Genomic DNA, 20,528 nt, shown 5'->3' with positions numbered 1-20,528 from the left:
ATTGTTATTCGCCTAAAATATGTCTTAATTTTTGTTATACTTTTGCCTTTCCCTTTACAATACACGCACTCTCACTTTCTGAACTTTAACCTAACTTAGCTTTTTGTTTGTTTGTTTTTTTATTCCTCTTTCTGACCGTAAACCTGTCGACGCATCTTTTTCACCAAAAGTCGATTTAGAAGGTTTTTGGAGATAAAACTTCTTTCTGCTGTTACCATTTTGCTTGCTAGCTGCTACCATTTGTTGACCTAGTAAATGTATGCTTTCTCGGTTCTTGTTTTCTTTATCGTATTGTAACTGAACTGTGGCATCCGCCAAGGATGAGGGGTACAAAAAAGGAAGAAAAACAAAACACCTAACTAGTGGTGGAAACTATTACAAAACTCTGATAGTTTTCGTTTGTGTAACATATAATTTGAAGAAAAAAAAAAAACGAAACAATAGATCGTATTTGTACACCAATACGTTAACGTTAAGCTAGTTTAAATTATAATAAGGATTCCATAATCCTGTGTCTAACACATGAAACAAGTCCGTCTATGACATGCTTCACTCACTCACGCCGTGCCAACCACGTGCCAAGTGTGGTCGTGTTCTTTTTCGTTAACTGAAAATGCCAGATCGTTGCATACATTCGAAAATTAAAAAAAAAAACACACCACAAAGCTCTTACTAAGCTTTCCATTTCTACCAGTTTATCCGATCGTTCGTTCGTGTAACCGTCTGTTTCTCCGTTTAATTGAGCAAACAAAAGGTCCTGCGTCCAGGGCAGGACGGGAATAGTTTATCACAAATTTTGCAATGTAGAGAAACGATTACGTACACGGCGAAGGGATGTGGAATTTTATTTGTTCAGCTATCATGCAGCAATACATCAGCTGCAGAGGGTTTGATCCGTTGTTGTATGGTTTTATTACTCGTTTATGATAGTTTATATGTTGAATTATTTTATATTTGGTAGTAAGTGTACGTAAAACCGCGTCCATGCTGTCCAGACTGTCAGCGAAACTTGCGCAAAGAAAAATAGGAAATGATTCTCGCAAAAGACAACAGCTGACGAAAACAGAGAATTGAAAACAGAGAAAAAAAACTATACCTGGTTTTGCTGAATTCAGTTAACAAAAACAAGCTAAGCACAACGCAAAGGCGTATTTCAACTAAACCAACGTACCATCATGTACGCGCACATGTCGTGTACATACCGTACACTTACACGGCGATCTAATTCCATTGAACGTTGAGCAAAAACTGCCAAATTGTTTGGAAAATGTGTCTGCTTGGCAAACATATTCCACACAATTTGACTGCTTTTGCTCAATGTTCAAGGACTACAGAGTGCCAGGTTAAGCATACAAACAACCACTATGTTACGCGATCCATCAACGAGGGAGATCACAAAAAATAAAATTCTTTTAATTTTCTAACAACTCATTGCAGTTATACAAAGGTATAGGAGTTCAAGTTCATCATGGATGATGGTGCTGCTATAAATTGTAGAAATACATTCCGTAATGATGATGATGTCCAGTAATCATAATATACTTAGGTACGTCTAGTATCATATCATGACCCATTCTTTTGCCATCTTCCGAACCGCCTTTAAGGAAATGATAATCAAACATAATACAACGTACTGTTTAATCATGAATGATCTGTTATAGCTTTCATTAATCTGACTTCTTGGTGCATGTTTTCTATTTTTTTAATTCTTTTAATTAAAACCAAACTTTAATGGTACATGTGTTACAAAGGACATATCATTCTCATAGATGGATAGTCATTGGGAAAATTGCAGAGATAGCATTAAAGGTCAATTTATCACTTTCACAACATACTTCGACAGACTTCTCACACCTTTGTTGGGCTTAAAATGGCAGACCACTTTAGCAAGCATTTTGAATTGATACGCAACTTGAAATACCCATAGCTAAATATCCTAGCTAGTTGGAATCAATATGACCAACGTTCCAAGGTAGATCCAGGTAGTTTAAGTAGTGGATGGAAAATTCTAGATGCTTTTAACTGTTACTAGAGATTAGCATAAATTATACAGATTTTAATGCGGCTTTTATGATTTATCGTACTATCATACCACCTCAAACAATCAAAAATCTTCAGAAGTTTGGTGGCAAAAAGCACGATATCAAAACCACCAGTGTAGGGATGATCATACGTCAAAAGGTACGATCACTTCTATCGCGGATCAAAACATAGTCTTGACAGTAAAAGTGATATGGAATTTGGAGTAAGACTGCTGATAGTCATACTAAAATTTGACAAGTCTTTATCCATAGTAATAGTCAATATACAATAGGATTCTATATTCCGCAACAATGAGGAACTTTATTAGCTGAACAATGATCTTACTATCTTGTGCGATCAGCACAGCGCAATTAGGCGATGAGTCCTTTAGCAGTCGAAGATGCTTATAGTAGAAGCGATATGATGACATTTGACACGTTTAGCCGAATTTACAAGAATTCGGGTGGTGTTCTATGGAAATCGCCACTCACGCTTTTAATGGGGTTAATGCAAACAGATAAACCCCGTTAAAACAAATCTAGAGAAAAAAAAACTTGCTGCAATAATTTGTATAAAGCAATGATTTGTTGCTATGATTACAATTGTGTCTCAATTGCCAAATTTAAGAAACACAATTCCAGCACAGTTGGAAGGTGAATAAATCAGCATATTTGTATCGTTAAATAGGATAAAAATAATCATACTTTAGAACTTTCAAAACTTCAAAAACAAAACCGCCATCTGCAAGCGATAGGCACGTATCATCATTGCTATTGTAAATAGAATCAATTACAAAGCACAGACTAGAGTGAAAGTATTGGGGGTGGAAAGGTGTTCATCAGAATTCATCTTTTTGTATAGCAACTGCACAAATGGATACAAACAATAATCTTCTCTCCCGTTACCAATTACACCATATTTCACACATACACACACGTTTCGGTGTGCCTGTGTTCCAATTCCTTTATCATTTCATTTTGTTTTCGCACGAGCGCACAACAAAATTTACCCTAAAGTGTAAGAGAAAGCCATTGCAAAAATGGTGCCTAATTATCATCCTAATAGTAGTAGTACTAGTATGCGTGTGTGTGTGTGTGGGTGAACAAATATTTGTATTACAATATAGACTAAAACATTAAACACCGTGAAAGAAAAAAAAACATATTGTTCAATTAATATAATTATCAAAAGGCAAAGAGTGTGTCCACACAACGTAGCCACCCACCGAAGGGGGCCGGGAATTTGGGAATCGAACACGCATAATGTCCCTTCGTCAAAAAATGGGATGTTAAAATGATAAACTCACATGCTTAGTTTTACATCCCATCCCATCCAACATTTATCACGGAAATATTCGGTGCAGATGCTACTCTTTTATCCTTATTTGGCTCTACAACCGGTTACCGGTCTTGGCTCGCCTAGCCTCTCCGTGACTTGATGCACCCCCATAGCCTGACACCATAATAGGCTTGCTGTTAAGTCGTCCGTTTGTCGACTACTGTACGACGGAACCTAACATTGGTGTCCGATCAATTATAGCGCGCACTGTTGGTCGTGGTGTGTAACCCTTCTTCGAAGCGAACAAACGCATTTGTTCACACAAGCCAAATTACCTAAATTACTGTTACTATACCGCGTCTTAATTATCGTCAATAAAAGTAAATGATATAAAGTAAAAACATATAAAAACAAAAAAGGTGTAACTTACAACTAAAACAGCACTCACTACGTTTATCAACGCCCAACAGCATTTAAAGCCAGAGTCAGTCTGCGGTGTGAAGCCTTCTCGTCGGACGTTCGTTTTGTTTCTGTTGTGTGTTTTATGTGTTTACTTGACGACGACAAAGGGGGTTTAGAATCCGGGTGCCTCGTCGATCAATGGACCTTTGTGGGCAAGCGAATATACACACCGCATGCAGCACACCGAATGGGCTATGCTATGAACGTGTTGGTGATACGGCAACGCTCGCAGTATTATGTTTGAGCACGATATTAAGTCACTTCCTTCGTTTTGCACACCTCGTCCTAAGCCGCTTGGCGCATACATATGGGTTCGAAGGGACGGTGGCAGTACATTCTTAAACATCATTTTGCCGGTATGCAATGTTGCGCCGTTTGCTATATATTCAATCGTGTCGCAGCGTTTTGTTTAAGATTTCCAGTTGTTCTGTCTACTGTTACTCGGTCCAGGGTTGGACTGCGATAGCATCTCTTGATATTGGCGCTGCAACTCCAACGCACGCTGCATTTCGGCGAGCGATGTACCTTTGCCGGCTGCCGATAGTGATGCTGTGTATTGGGAAGAAAAAGGGTTTTTTTTAGCAATCAACGCTTCAAGCACGATGCAAAACAAAGTACAACTGTCTATCAATCGAAGCTTACCAGCTGCTTGTGCCATCGCCAGTTGATAGGAGTATAGTAGAGGCGAAAATTGCATCATTTGCGCCTGTAGGCTGTTCATGTTTAGATTACCAGTCTGAAGATTTTGTTGAAGTCCTGCTTAACAAAAAGAGAAACACGAATGATAATTTCAGCATTACTAGAGAAGTCAAAGCTGAATGTTTTACCTCGGAAAAGCTGCTGATGTAGTGCCTGTACGGCGGCGGCAGCTGCCGTGGAGTTGCTGAGATTGGCCAAATTGCCCAGGCTGCCAAAGTTGCCGAGTGCACCGAGCTGTCCCAGACCACCGAGCCCGGCCAGTGCGGTAAGCTGGGCTTCGACTGTTGCGTTTGCCGTTGCACTGTGTCTGCTGGAACGGGAACTGGACGCAGGTGGCGGTGTTTGATGCTGGTTCGGTGGTGTCGGCGTGGGCCGCGGCGTCGGTGTAGGAGTTTTCGATTTTGACGGTGCCTGCGACTGCAGATGGGCCGCGTGCAGCTGATGGAGATGGTGATGGCGACTCTGCTGTTGCTGCTGCTGCTGCTGTTCCTGCAGTTGCTGTAGCTGTTGCTGTTGAAGCTGCTGCTGAAGCTGTTGCTGTTGCTGCTGCTGGAGCTGCTGTTGCTGCAGCTGCTGCAGCTGAGCTTGCTGCTGACGCAATTGCTCCTGTTGCTCCTTTTGACGCTGTTGTCGCTCCTGCCGCTCCTGCTGGGCGGCAGCGGCTGCTGCTGCGGCTGCCGCTGCAGCCGCCTGCTGTTGTTGTTGCTGCTGCTGCAGATGCTGCAGTGCTGCCTGTTGCGCTTGGGCCTGCTGTTGGGCTTGTTCCAGTTCGCGCAACTCTCGCTGCTCACGCAACCCGGGGGTGGACGAGGGCGTGGGATGGATTTCGACCGGCGAGGGGCTGCTCTGGGCAGCGAGTCGGGCTTCAATTTCCTGCTCCTGTTGCAATGCTTTCACGAAGGCGGTCTTGAGACGGTTCGTGTGTTCCGCCTTGAGTGCCTTCTTCACGTTGCTTGTCACGCACTGCTCGCAAATAACTTTAGGATCCTTGCCAACTGCAAGCCGAAAACAGTTACCGGTAAAAAAGAAAAACACACAACAAATGGTTAGAAAAGATTGTGTCCTGAAGCGCCCGCAACGAACTGCGAGGCGCCTCCGTACATTTAAATCCCGTGCCCACTGCAACTTGGCGGGTGTTGGGAGGTGACAAAAAAGGAAACAACACAAAACCTGGACTGTTCTGAAAAGTGGGATTTCCTCTTTTACCCTGTTTTTCCCATTTCCAGACGGGCGTAAAGTCGATCTTGCACTGCGCACACCGGTACGGTTGCTGCGGTGGGTTCGGTTTTTTGTCCTTCGTCAGATAGTCCACCACGTGCTCGAGCCCGAGCAGATACACGAACTCGATATTGCTCGGGTTCGGCACAAAGTGCATCTCCGGTGGGGGTGGTTTCGGTGGTGGAATCTGTCGGAAAAATGCGGCATGTTATTAAATGTTTGAACTGGAGCCTTTTTATAGCCGCGAAGGATGGAATCCTACCTGGAGCAAGGTTTTCTCTAACTGCTTGCGCAGTGCCAATTTCGCGGACGCTTGCCTTTGAGCTTGGCTTTGTGGATCCTCTCGGGTAGATTGGTCACGATCGCGCTGCGATTGGTGGAGAGAAAGAAGAAAAAAAAGGGAATCAGCATAAGAAATGGAAAGAAAGAACTTAGTTTCTTATTGACGACCGCTTATCGTTTCATGACTCATTGGGTGCTTATCAGCAAGAGCATGTTTTTGCATGCATTGTAATAAACAAATAGAGAAGAGAAGAATGAAATCTACTTCATGGGACAAAACTATTAAAACTATGGCATGAAATAGTCATTCCGATTGAAGTGCCATATTGCATCGTAATTAGTAGTAGCATTGTGTAAATAAATATTTTTATTACAAACGGATCCGACGTTTAATACCGGCAAGAGACTACTACCCTTACAATGCAGTGCAATTAACATTAATACAAAGCTGACCTAATCAGATAACATAAACTCTCAATTTAAGCGTTTAAGTTAAATCAATAGAATCTCGACATACGTATGAATCAGTTCTTATTGCTTCGAAGCGGCTAATGAGGTGTTTAAATAAGTCATTAATACTTTAGCACACTCTTTAATTACCCGACCAGCCATTTCGATTGGTACGCTTACAATTCTACAGAAGTTGACACATAACTTGACCACATCTGTCCTGTTTGATAGTATAACCTTCAAAAAATATTAAAACATATTCCAGCTCTTTGTCCTATACTGATTTCAATTCATTGAAATATGATATTATAACCCGATACACGAATAAGATAAATGCTGTGTAGAGAAAATTTTATAAGTTGCACCCTTTACTCAAAAATTTCCCCACGATCGTCAAAATGATTGCGACGATTCATTGAACGATTGCGTAGCACGTTATGGTACGAGAAGCGAAACACTGCCTGTACGGCAATGGTGACCCTAAAGCCATGACTGTCTGACATACCAGTAGATAAGAGACCGTGTGTACGTTAATATGCTTCATCTATTTCCCTTACATGTTTTGGTTTCCTAGCAAAACGCTGATGATATACCGGATGATCGTAACCCAGTGTAACCACTGAGATTTCCGAGCTTATCAACAATACGTCGATGCAAAATCAATTAAATATACGACAAAAGACGTTTGATTTGCGGCATACTATTATCAAATTAACACACATACTTATCGTAGCGAAGTTGTGTAATGATAAAATCGATCAAATCGACACGAACAGTTCTGACGACTCACCTTCAGCGATACCGGTTCCACGGTCGTACAGCTTATTTGGGCCGGTATTGGAGGTGTTGGTGTGATGGATACCGAGCTACTCAGCTGCCCAAGATTCTGGCTCTGATACATAACAATGGCAGCGAAAAAAAACAAGACGAGAAATAAAAATTCGATCAATCTTTAAGGTACAATCCGATCCGCACACAACACTACTTTCATGCCCAGTAATCCGATGTGTAAGGGAAACCATTCGACTGGACCGAATCAACTTTACATTCGCGAAAGACTCACATTGCGCTGCTTCATAGCCGCGGTGGGCGCATTGGTCGGTGTGATCGTTACCGACGGCGTGATGATGAGGTTGGATGCGGCTCGGCTCAACCCAATCGGTAACCGCTGTCCGGGACTGCTGGGTGTGAGTGTCGCACCACCCGGCAAGGATGGTCTTTGCGAAAGCGATACCTTCGGTACCGGGGTGATATTCAGCGGTGATCCTCGATTGCTGTGAACGGGTGAGAATGATATGAAGCGTTGCAGTTGCAAAGGTTAGCAGAGAGATTAGGAAGGAAGGTGTTGCTGACGACTTACTTCACCGGATTGGAGATGGGTTTGGACGAGGAAGAAGACTTCGAATGGGCTGGCAGTGGCACCGCATTGGTTGGCGTGACGCTGAGCGAACCCTTCGTTAGGGCGGCCGGGATCGATGCGAGCGGGTTGGACAGGTTCGTGTTGCTCGGTGTCACGATTAGGTTTTCCTTCATCATGACCTGCTGCGATTGTTTCAACTTTTTCAGCAGCACCAGCTTCGTTTCCTCGCTGCGAAGTTCCTCGCGCAGTTTGCGCAGGCCGCGCTCCCGTTCGCAGATTTCGGCCGCCGTCAGCTCCTTGATCGGGTACACCGGTGGCATCTCCTCATCTTCGGATTCTGACAGTCCGGCGGTGACACTGCCACCGCCACCACTTCCATTCTGTGACCGACCGTTCACTTTGGCCGGCAGCAGCACTATATCGGGCACTTCCGCGTACGATTTCACTTCCGTGCGGGGTCGCAGGACCCGCCGACCGGGGATGGGTGATGTACTGCCACTTTCACCACTGACACCTACACCTGTACTACAGCCACCACCACCACCACCACCACCACTAGTAACACCTCCACCTCCTCCTCCCCCACCACTGCTTGCTGTAGGTGCATTGGGACTGAGAGCGCTACCTCCGCCCCCACCACCATTGCCGGGATTGATGCTTCCGTGTGAGGAGGACACGGGTGGCAGGGCAGGGGTGATGGTGAGCCCGGAGTTTTTCGCCAGGGCACGCAAATCGCGCGCTGTAGCCGGTGTTATCGTGATCGAAGAGCGGCCAGAACCGAGGCTCAGATCGACCACGGCCGAATCGTCTACCTCCATACGTTCCATCTCTTATTAAAAAAAACTGCACAAACTTGTCACTTTTCCTAATCCTAATCACTATAAGGGGTTTGTTTTATAGGTATATGTACTTCGCCACCTGGTGGAAAACGGAAGTAAGAAGAGAAAGAAAACATGAATTTCCCGTTAAACCGATCACAAATCCACACACTGAACACATCGGGGCTGCTGCTGCACTGTGAGTTAACTCGCCACACATCGTCGCATCGTGCACTTAATTCGTTGTAACCAAGAAATTAACGATTCACACATTGTGCTTTTGATTTTCTATTCATATTACTTCCGCACTAATCGTCCCTCAGCACCCCCTATCATAATCAACCCCGTTAGCATCCCCGACCACCAACATCTTCCGACATCACCACTATCTTTTCACACACCGAACGCACGACGGAGCTGCTGGTGTGACCAAGAACTACCATTATCCATCGTTGCTTCACGCGCGCGCCCTCTATCTCTATCACACGAATTCTGCCAACAAATCACACGCAGCGAACGGTGGAGCAGCGGGATAAAGCGGAAGGTCGGAGGTGTGCATGGTGGCAGAGCCTTAGTGGAGAATGGAAGGGTAGGAGGGGAAGGAGGGGAAGAAGGGATTGAAGTGAGCGCTGGGGTTCTGCAATTACATAGTCACTATTATCGTTCACCGTCGAGGCAGTTGCTTTCTCTCCGTGCTTCGCGATCTGGTTTTTGATTCACGAAATGTAAAATCGAACCGGAAAAAGCACTCACAGCCCACCTCGATGAGGTAAAACGGCAATGGGATGGGATTTTATCAATTAGCTAAAAAGAACAATACAATATGCAACTGTAAACACACAGTCACATACACACACTCAAACACGCACTGCACGCACCGTCGTTGGTTGGCTGGCTGGCGGGATGGACGAGAGAGACCCTTCGCCTATTCGCCTATACGCACCAATTTTGCTGTATATTGCTTACGCCATGATACTTTTCGGGTTGTCAACTTTTCTAACCCCCGCACAGTGCACACCCGCGTGTGTGCTCTAGATATCGACGAGACGTCGGAGATTCTTCCTTTCGCCCGTCTGTCCCGCTGCTCCCTCTCGTTCCCTTCCCCTTCCACAAACCCACAATCTGGGTGCACCGTGCTCATTCGAGCCCCTTTTCGTCCCACCGTCCGTGTAGCACCAAACACGCTCGACACGCTGCAAGTGCACGGAAAACCGACGCAAATACGCACTACATGCAGTTATTATCACCTGGCCTGGTCGCTGGTTTACACGTACGCTTTTCTTTTGCCAATAAAAATACACTTTACGGTGGAAGGCAAAAAACACACAGCGCACTCACTCTGCTTCTTCTCCTCTTTCATTCGGCGTGTTCAATAAACATTGCGCTTCGGCGGAGCTGCACTGTATGCACCTTGGGTGTTATCTTTTTGACGGCTACCAAACCATTTCAGCGCGGTGTTTGTTCTTTGGGCCCTTTTGTACCAGGGTGATCAAAAAAAGATGTTTTTTTTATTTGTAGCAGAAGATTGGCTACCTTGTTTTTTGCGTGAAAATGTTAATTTGATTTAATTAAGCACACTTAGTGTGTCGAATTAAAGCATAAAAAAGATGCAATAGCTTCTATCAGCACTAAATCGTCAAATAACCGGCTATTTAGAAAAGGTATAATTGTTAATTGGATTGGATTGGATTTTGTACCAGTTTGGTATAATTGGGTAATTTGGTGCAAATGTCAAGCATGTGCACACCATGCTATACGTACCATGATTTTTTGATAAAACTTTTTCCACCAAATTAAAGCATAAATTTATGAAACACATTACCCTGCAGCAAATGTTATGCTTTGGAAAGCATTCCTTGCAAATCGCAAAGTTGAATGGTCAAAAAATAACCAACATAATTTTCATTACGATCGAGTGATCAATGCTGTCACATTGTGTTTACGGAAAAGCAAAAACTGACAGCATTCTGGTATGCTAATTAAAGTGTCGCTCTTATCAACAAACAGTGCTTTTTTGTTAGCTTCAAAAAAACGTTTGAACCCTCCGTCATCCCATTATCAGTTACCAAAATCGAATTGTGAAGCCAGCTCCAGTGAGTCCGTTGAAATTTGTATCAAATCAGAATGGTACGCGCCTGGTTTATGGACAATGAACCGACCGATCAACGTCTGGAACACCAGCTCGATCCACCGCGGTTCCTAACGCTGGACGATCTGTTTAAATGCACTGGCGTGGAATATTTTCAAGTAAGTTCGCTTTGGATTACTAAACGCAGGCGGGAAGGTGAGAGTATTACATCACTACACACATCGTTTCAGATTAACGTTCCAACGTACAACACGGATGGCGTGCTGGAAAAAATCCGCCAAGATCGCGGCTATTCGTATGAGGACGAAATCACTTGTTCCGAGGCGTGTTTGCCCGATTATGCGAATAAATTGAAATCCTTTTTCACCGAACATTTGCACACGGACGAAGAGATTCGACTGGTTATGGACGGGTCGGGTTATTTCGATGTGCGCAAGTAAGCAAGAGATATCAAAGTGGACGTGCTGCATAGCGTATTACGACGCAATTCAATACAACAGCCATATTTCCCTTCGTTTCAGTGGACCGGATGATGAATGGATACGGATTGAAGTGGTTGCTGGTGATTTGATTATCATTCCCAGTGGTATTTACCACCGTTTCACACTGGATGCAAAGGTAAGAAGGAGTAAATTGGATCTTTTGCATCCGTAATGAACTTTCCTTTCGTTGTAGAATTACATTAAAGCGAAGCGATACTTTGTTGGCGAACCGGTCTGGTTACCGTATAATCGTCCGGCCGATGAAATGGACTGCCGCAAGGAGTATTTGAAACGATTGGAAACTGGATTTGCAGCCTAATTCCGGCTTGGGATACTAAAATACCAACATCCAGATTGGCTACAATATGACAACACTATACTCCAGGTGATGAACCGACGCATTAAATCGGAAAGCATCTAATGCTGTGTTAATTTTTCATAATAAAATTTTACATTAAACGGATCACGTACAGCTGTTTAATTCGGATGATACCAACAAAAAATCATTACCAAAATGGGACTCCTTTTAACCTTTCAATATTATGTCACACCATCGGGTTTATTCTTGTAGAACCGTTTTCTTTGTTTTGCCAGTTGAACGTCCATGCTTGTCCATACATCCGTAATAATGTTAATGCTTTACATACTATTTGTATTATCGTTCATACCTGCTTCACATCCGCACGTACACTCAAACCCCTCGACTTTCTACAAAGCCCCAGTTTTGCCTGCTGGCTGCACTACATAAATCGTTCTTAGAGAACATCAATCGAACGATTCGTCCTGGTATCCGAGGCCGTTTCGCTTAACTATCAATCAAGTCCGCATCATGTTCAGCCGAAAACTAACTGTTCAGTGATCGTATCCTTTGCAATCATAGTCATAATCATAATTATCATAATATGTGTACTATGCTGAATGCCTTTTAAAGAGCTATAAAAACCATGCCATGCGGACACTAAATGTCTTGTTGCTGTTGCAAACATAATTGCATCAATGTGTACCTTCAATATATATGTGTTTCGTGTATATATATGTATATAATGTGTGAATCGTGGATCCTTTAAAGCGTTCCCTCGTATTTACTTAGCTTTTTATCCCTCCTTGAACCAACACCTCGATTATGTTCGCTAATACGTGCCTATGTGTGTAGCAATGTTGTAGTAATGTCTATTTCGTCAAGGGACGAATGGAGGAGACTTAGGTTGCGTATGCCGGAAGATAGTCGGGGCCCGTTTTGGCCCTTGTGTTTTGTCGGTACAAAATAAAAGGATCACTATTAGTCGTACAGTTGGTTCTCTGTCGAAGCGAATAATAGACTTATTTTAACTATTGTTCTTATTACCCACACACTGTGGACTCGAAGTGTGTAGGCTATTGTTTTGTTTTCTTCTCCTGCTGCTTCTACTAACATGCTACTCCTTCGCGATCATACGATCAAATCAACCATGATCTGGTATAAGATGAAAGCGAATAAAAACGAACCGAATTGAAACATTTGAATTTTACGCGTCTTCTCACTAGCTAACCGTTTGCTGCCCATTCTTTAACTCCTTCTTCTTATCTACTGTTTACGATATTCCAAAGAAACAATCAAAATGCTGGAACCACATTATCGTCAACCACACCTCGATCGCACCACGACCTTTCACAATCTTAATTTTGTAAATATGTGTATATAGGTTTTTGTTTGTTCTTTGTTTCCGGTTTTCCTTTTTTCCATCACGAAGTATTCAATTTTAATGTATTTTTTAAATCATTGTTTCTGTGCTTATCGTCGCACTTGTTCTGTTCTCGGCGTTGTTTTTTTTTTGTTTGTTTGTTTCTTTTTCTTTCTTCCCTTGCTAGTTCTCAAATGTTGCTTATTGAGCTATAAAATGTATTTGTATTTTTCTTTTGTATGTTTGTTGTATTTGTTTTTCTTCCTCTTCTCCTTCATTATCTTCTGTGCATCCACCCTGTCCTATGCTCCCTTTGCATTCATGCTCCATCGTGTAAGGGTTTTGCAGTGTTTTTGTACTGCTTCAGTGTGTGTTTACTTACTAACAGCTTTAGTTTCCTTGTTTTCTCTATTTGTATTTGCTCTTTAACTCCCACTTCAATGTCTGCTGACCAGTTTCCTTATTCCTTTTGGCCACCACAAAACCAGTACCAGTCTGTTTCGGAGTTGTTTCTTCTTTAAACCTTCGCTCAATCACACTGCTACACTCGTTGCACATACATACGCAGTCATACATACGCACGCACACTCACTCACTCACTCACACTCGAACAGCGTATTTACTACTAACTGTGTATTCATCCGCTCGCGCTTACTGCCTAATGTACTACGGATGTAAAAATACTTAAAACAATGCAAATAGTCTTTCTAAATATTTCAGTAACAGTTAATAGACACCACGTGAAACGCAATAAATGAAACAGAAATTGTAAACAAAAACGCTCATATTTTAACTCAAAACGAAACAATTTTTTTTAAACCAACACACATTCATACAATTCGGCTGTATTTAGAAAGTATCTTTCACGCACGCATTTTCAATGCAATTTCCTTTGATACACAGTTTCTTATTCGTTTGCCTTAGCGCTCAGCGATAGGTTAAAAATAGGTATGAAGTGAAAAAAAAAACATTAAAGCATAACAATTTAACAATGTAATCAAAGAAAATCGGAACTGGAAAAATAGCTTGCCCGCCGACAAGCGCATATCATATCGCTAGCCACTATTCATAATAATGCAAAGATTCGTTATTTGATTAAGATGTCATCCTCCAATTTCTTCTTTTCGCCATCTTTTGATCATTCTATTCACAGGGATCTTTATCCAGCACCGAATAAAAAGATAGTGCTACCCTACGGTAGGATGCTAAACTGAAAGAGTGGATTAGGAGAGATCCTATTGCTAGACACAGCTAGGGTTTGTGCACACAGCACTACGGAAATTAAGAACGTTCGCGCTACTACCATGTCTTTGTCCGTTCATATTAACTTACAGAACAATAATACAAAATCTGTTCAATCCCTTCCTAAAACGCCCATACAGGGATTTTCAACAGCAACGTACCACCGCAGGTCGAGTTAGGCATGCATTTGCTTCTTGAAGAGCGCATCGATCAGTCGCAGTTTGGCCTTCTTCTGCTTGTAGAGAGCGTACGTATCTTCGATCGATTTGCGATCCGACTTCAACATTTTGCGCCCGGTCGTCTCCTCGAACTGTTGCTCAAAGTCCTTGATCGTGCGGCGCAGTTCCTTCTTCTCTTCGCGCGTCGCATCGTAGTGCTGCCACAGCTCATCCGGTGTCATCGAGTGGATGTTTTCCGTCGCGGAACTGCTCGTAGTGGTGGTGTTTGTCGTCGTTGTGGCCGTACCTTCGGACTCGTCCGTCGACAGCTGACCGGTGGTGGTGGTGGTGCTGGCGGTAGTTGTGTCTGCAGGCGATTGGATCATGGAGGTGGCCGACGGTGGTGAAATATCGGTGGACGGTGTCGTTGTGCCGACGATGGCGAGCGCTTCGTGCTCGAGAATGGTTGGCATCTGCGAGTTGGCCACACCGCACGGGCCACTGATCGAGTTGGCACGGTTCACCAGCCGTTTGATTAGCCGGTATCGGTCGTACAGGGGCCGGGCCGCGTCCCGTTCCTCGCGGCTCGCCGGTCGACCGTACATTGACTCCAGATACAGCAGAGCACGCTGGACGGAGGCTTTCTCCTCCGTGAGCTGCTCGTTCGACAGAACCTCCAGGTTTTCGCTACGTTGCTCCGTGTCACGTTTCTCCGTGAGGCGCTATAATAAAAATGAAAAGAAGGTTAAATTGAAGCCTTTATAAGGAAAAGGAATTATAGCAATGGGGATAAATGTAGTCAGAGATAAATAAAGTAATACATTACATCATCAGTATATTTGCTAATTTACACCAAAATTAGCAAATAGAGAGTAAGTCTTACGGTGCTTTTATAGCAATTATTTATCTAAACAAAAACACCTTAAACAAAGTGCTTATCCGTTCCACACAAAGTCTTAGTATGATCGTACTGTTAACTTTGAGCCGACGTAATGATTCCGGCTCGCCCGGTAATAAATTCGCCCGTCCTTTCCAACGCGATAAACGAGTTATCTCATAAAACCTTGTTTAACATCACATCATTCATTCTAGCGGCAGTTAGACTGGAATGGTGGTGGCCAGCACTCAAACGGAAATAAGCATGTGTTCATTATACCCGAGCTGGTATGGAACGATGCCCCTTTTCGTAGCCAAATAGGAAGAGTTTGTCATATGAAGGCGTATGCATATGTTGTATTTGTATTCGTTCAGCCCAACCAGCGCTTCCTCCACTTGGTCGGTGGTTGAATTGATCTATTCATTCACATCAACACATCATCCCCACCGAACTATCCGCAGGAGGAAAAAGGAACGTTCAAGGTCTGCTACAAATGGACGGCTGATTGGAACGGAGCAGGAAAGACAATACCGTACGGTTCGCAGTTCTATTTTCAATTCTGCGCTCAACAAAGACCGATCCGGCATGTTTCAGTTTCCGGCCGTGGGTATTACGGGCCCGGGTTGACCACTGGTCGATAACAATTGCTGCTGTACTGAACCAGGGGCACGTACCGCTTGGTGTATCAGTATCAGTCATTACGACAATGATGGCAACGGTTACAACAACGAGGAACATCAACACATCGGCAACAGTGTAGGATACATTCGGGCACTTCCGTCAATGCTTTCGTTTCACCCTGAAGTACGCCGTACCATCGTTGATTGTGTTCGGTCAAGAGATCAACTGCGGCAAGTGAGACAAGATTGATTTTCAATCGATAATAGATGCGACAGCATCCGCCGTATCGTTGGCGGCTGGGCAAAACTGGTACGCAAACGTGAGCGCCCCTGATGGTAGAACCGGACAGACCGGCCCTAGTGGAGATAGGGAAAGAGAGAGTGATTGGGAAGGAACCGGATGAGATATTCAGCTGAAATGATCAAAATTTAAATAAAAAATAGCTATAAAGACAACAGATTTATGTCACATTCGCCATAATATGCTATTATTGTCCCCCTTAGAAGCGAGGCTGCGGCAATAGCAAATAAAGTACGTTGTAAGAACGTAATAAGGTAATTAGTTTTATTACAACGATAATAAAAAGCCTCAGACTAATTAAACAACCTAATGAATGATTACAAACAATTAAGAATACACATAAGTAAAATTATGGCAGTTTGGTTTTGCCATGGAAGACAATTGCTTGTAACGTGATAAAACGCTATTCAACTTTAAATCACGAAGCTCATAATTGAAACCGAAAACACATTACAATGAAATTGATCAATTTGTATAAACAAAACGAACGAGCTGCCATCATGCAACCAGCTACGTGCACAGAACACTCTCCAGATCCAGAACTAGTCTATATTTGTCCCTAACAGATAGATGATAACGAACTGGTGCTAAACGATGTTAATGGAACGACGCGGGTACGGCCGTCGATCATGTGAACGATCATCTAATTGCCTATAATTATCTGTCACAGTTTGCAAAGTCCGAACGGAGGGTTTCGTGCGCCGATTGCTATTGTCATTCGAAACAAAGGCACGCGTGACGCAAAAATGACGGATGGGGGTGGCAAATGATGTGGAAACGACAGACAAAACCCGTGTATCAAAAACGTACCTTTTCGATGTCCGCAATCGTATCTTTCATCTTGGCCAATCGTTTCTCCTCCACCATGTCATCGTCCACGTTCCCACCGGCCAGCTTCTGGCCCGCGGACGCTGATACTTTCGCCGAAAATACTGCCAGATCTGCTTTGATCTGATTTTTCTCCTTGCGCAGTTTGTGTATCTCCACCAGGACGCTCTTGGTGGGTGGATCGGCCGATTTGTCACCGTGCGTCGGGCGGCAACCGTGCTCCAGCTCGAACCGATCCTCAAACTGTGTGAGCTTCTTCTTCAGCCCACCGAGCTTCCGATTGATCGCCTTTACGCGCTCGTCGAACATATTGTTGGCGGCGGGCGGTGTGCCCGACTTCTGATGATGATGATGGTGCATCGCGGACGATGGTGCATTTTCCGCACTTCGATGATGTGCACCGTACAGCTTCAGCGAACTGCCGGACGCAACCGGGCGCAGTTTGGCGTGCGACACCGAATCCATCCGTTTGGCGTGATCGAATTTATCATCGGCAAAGCGCTGGCAGACCAGGGCCGGTGTATCGTCCGGGTAGGTTTGGCCCCAGGGGAGCTTTTCGCGTGGCGAAAGCGGTTCTTGTGATTCCTCTTGTTGCAGTACCTCCGACTCCTCCTCATTGTCAATCAGGTTGGACACTTCCTCCACCGCTTGGTTCTTCTCGAGCACGTTGTTATCGTTGTAATCGGACATGGGCATCGCACCGTCACCCATCATAGCGTCATCCTGCATTGTGGTCTGTTGTAGCTGCTGTTGCTCACGATGCTTACTGGACGATCGGACTCGCCGTTCTGATTTACCACCGCCGCTCGGATGGGTATCGTGCTTCGAGTAGAAATGTTCATTACCTGCTAGCAACACCGACCCACCGCCAGTGGCCGCCTTCATGGCGAGCTTCGTGTGCTTCGAGCTGTTGCGGGCCCGAGGCGATACGGATTTACGACCCGGTGGTGGACGTGTCTTCGAGAAACGTTCACAGTGCCGACGCCGTTCGTGTTCACCATCCTGCTCACTGTCCGAGTCACGCCGGGACTTCAGAATATCACGACACGGAGACAGCCGATGGTGGGGCTGCTGTGACTTACTCCCGGCATGGTGCAGATGATGATGTCCGCCTAGATGATGGTACAGATGGTTACCATGATGATGATGGTGGTGGTGATGATGGTGATGGGAATGATGATGGTGATCCTTCCCACCAACACCACCGTTCCCAACACTCTCCACACTTCCAATGAAAAATTTCTTCAAATCATCCGCACTGTTCTTGAGGTTCTTCTCAAACACCTGCTGCTGCTGCTGGCCACGACGTTCCTCATCCACGCCCTCGATCGTCTCCTCGGCGATGATGTTCTCCTTGTCGATCGAGATCTCCACCGACACCACGCCCGGTGTTCGCTTTTTGAAGTCTTCATGCGACGACACACGCCTGATCACCTCCTGACAGTTGGGCAGGTGTTCCTCGCTGTTCGAGCGGATCAGCTTCCGGTCCTGGCTGATGGAGGATGTGCTGTCCTGCCGTTCCTTACGCTTGCGGCAGTTCTGCCACTCAGACGAATTGATCAGATTCGGCAGATACTGGTTGACCAACACCATCGGTGGTGGTGGCAGTAGAGTGCCGGGTTGCTCCTCTCCACCATCACCCCCACCCACTCCGACATCATCGCTGCTGATGCTTTTATTGCCACCGCTCACTTTCACTCCATCGCTGCTGCTACTGGTGCTGTTGATACTGTTGCTGCTACTGCTGCTCTTGCTTCCTTTACGACTTGCACTGCTACCATCAACACTGACAGCGCCACCGACACTGTTGTTGCTTGCCGGGCAATTGCTGCTGCTGTTGCTAGTCGTGTTGTTGGCGCCATTGCTGATGCTAGTGCTACTGCTGCTGCTGCTGCTGCTGCTACTGCTGCTGCTGCTGCTGTTCGCTTTCGCTCGACCACAGCTGACGACATCCTGGTGATCCACTACCACCACCGGGTCAGACTGACCGTTCGATGAAAGGCTGATACTGGTCGGGGAGATAATCGTTGTCAGACGACTGAGGTCGTCTTCATTCTGTCCCAGTGATGGGCGACGCATGCCGCACTGAAACGAAAGATACGAAAACCACACGTTAGGACCAGTTCGACAACAATAAAACAAGAAACAGGAGCTTTCCATGGAGGCGCCTGGTTGCTTAATGCTTTTAAAAAAATTAAACTAAAACTATTGCGATATGTTTATGATGAAAGCAGTTTTTTAATACGATAAGTACGTATTGATAAGCTGCTAAACGTTATAAGATTAGATTTTTTAACTTTAAATTCTTTTCCCCAACCTACAACACCTTACCAGGAGCGACGATGGAGCAGCCTGGTCAGTTGTAGTTCACCAAAAACGTCAAACCCCGCACGAAAGCTTTCACCTTCTACCTTCGATTGATAAAACAAAAGCGAACCCATCGATGCAACTCTATGGCGGAAACCATGGTTACGAACGTGCGGAAACATACATTTTTCTGCACAACATCAATCAATTGCCGTGTTTTTGTTGATGGTGTTATCGATCCAAGGTCGCGTAATAGAATCGCGCCCCGCCAACAAACACACGGGCAAACAAACATTGATCAAACAATTCAACGAAATCAATCGATGCAGCTGCATGTTGACGGAAAGCTTTCACTGAATGTGTGTGTGTGTGTGTGTTTTTTTTTTGTTACAAACAAGTGGCAAATGAAACAAAGCCAAAGGCATCGTGATAATAAATAGCTTCCAGCGCGAGTTCTAGCGTGGTGTAGCAGTGGGAAGTGCCACTCTAATCAATGTTGGTGTTTTCTCCCGTTTTTACTTTTCCCTTTAACGACCTTCGGGCGCGAAAAACCCGTGACGTACGTTGCTTTATACCAGGCTGAACCCGCTGTCGCGAAAATGCATTCGCATTTAATTTAGCACGACCACCGCGCGCCACAACATGCATGTTTTGCACCCCATTAGACATTGTTATACATTTGTCCCTTCTCTCTCCCTCTCTGTCTCGTGTGTACTGCCATGTGATAACAGTTCGTGCCTCGTGGTGTCACCCTTAGAAAACTATTCACGTAATTCCACCCGTAACCATTTAGCACCGTTCCGCCATTTATCCGCGGGGCCATTTTGTGCAAAAAAAAAAATGGTTACAGTGACGCTTTGTGTGATGTGCAAATTGTTTCACGATCAATAGAGATCGAAAATGGGCACGAAAAAAGCACGCTAAACACGTTGGGTGGGGGTTAGGGGGTGTGTAAAACATAAAAATAACAACCGCGATGACGCGCTGGTGGCGGTGGTTAAATTGTTCCAATTGTTTACCGCCCGGAACAGAACCCGGCCCCCCCCATTGGTGGTGGTACGTGATTTTTATCGAAACCTTTGCCCGGTGGTTCGCTGTCACGGAGGAGCGTTACGAAACGGGGCGAGTGGTTACACTTGCACTTGCATGTTCGATTAGTTTGCTGACAGACAGTTCGGAACTAGATCTCAGTATGGATCTCGTTTTCAATTCCACGAGTCCTGATTCTTGCTTTTATTCTAACCCTGGACGCCTGGGGAAACAATAAAACCCACATTGCACCGCAGTTACCGCGTAAAAAAACAAGATCCAGTAATGTGATAGGAAATATGAGATGGAACTGTGAGATGCGAACTTGTTACCATCTGCCCGGCC

General features: G+C 44.7%; 3 protein-coding genes across 3 annotated transcripts; 1 reads left to right on the top strand and 2 right to left on the bottom strand.

The window, feature by feature from the left end:
* Positions 1-4,171: 4,171 nt before the first annotated feature.
* Positions 4,172-8,598, bottom strand: LOC128710828 (transcriptional repressor p66-beta). Its single transcript, XM_053805683.1, has 8 exons — positions 7,772-8,598; positions 7,475-7,685; positions 7,202-7,303; positions 5,942-6,046; positions 5,632-5,866; positions 4,590-5,456; positions 4,405-4,521; positions 4,172-4,311 (listed from the first exon to the last, which is right to left on the bottom strand). The coding sequence occupies exons 1-8, from the start codon at positions 8,596-8,598 to the stop codon at positions 4,172-4,174; spliced, it is 2,604 nt and encodes an 867-aa protein (XP_053661658.1).
* A 2,115-nt stretch (positions 8,599-10,713) lies between these two features.
* LOC128711579 (acireductone dioxygenase) lies at positions 10,714-11,479 on the top strand. Its single transcript, XM_053806461.1, has 4 exons — positions 10,714-10,836; positions 10,909-11,114; positions 11,200-11,296; positions 11,354-11,479. The coding sequence occupies exons 1-4, from the start codon at positions 10,714-10,716 to the stop codon at positions 11,477-11,479; spliced, it is 552 nt and encodes a 183-aa protein (XP_053662436.1).
* A 2,759-nt stretch (positions 11,480-14,238) lies between these two features.
* LOC128713673 (knob-associated histidine-rich protein) lies at positions 14,239-18,932 on the bottom strand. Its single transcript, XM_053808536.1, has 2 exons — positions 16,830-18,932; positions 14,239-14,943 (listed from the first exon to the last, which is right to left on the bottom strand). Exons 1-2 carry the CDS (start codon positions 18,924-18,926, stop codon positions 14,239-14,241), a joined length of 2,802 nt encoding a protein of 933 aa, XP_053664511.1. The 5' UTR covers positions 18,927-18,932.
* Positions 18,933-20,528: the final 1,596 nt, after the last annotated feature.

The sequence above is a fragment of the Anopheles marshallii genome, chromosome 3 (genome assembly GCF_943734725.1).
Source record: "Anopheles marshallii chromosome 3, idAnoMarsDA_429_01, whole genome shotgun sequence".
NCBI classification, from domain to species: domain Eukaryota; kingdom Metazoa; phylum Arthropoda; class Insecta; order Diptera; family Culicidae; genus Anopheles; species Anopheles marshallii.
Note: the sequence above shows the minus strand (reverse complement) of the source record. Positions and strands in the feature narration are given on the sequence as shown.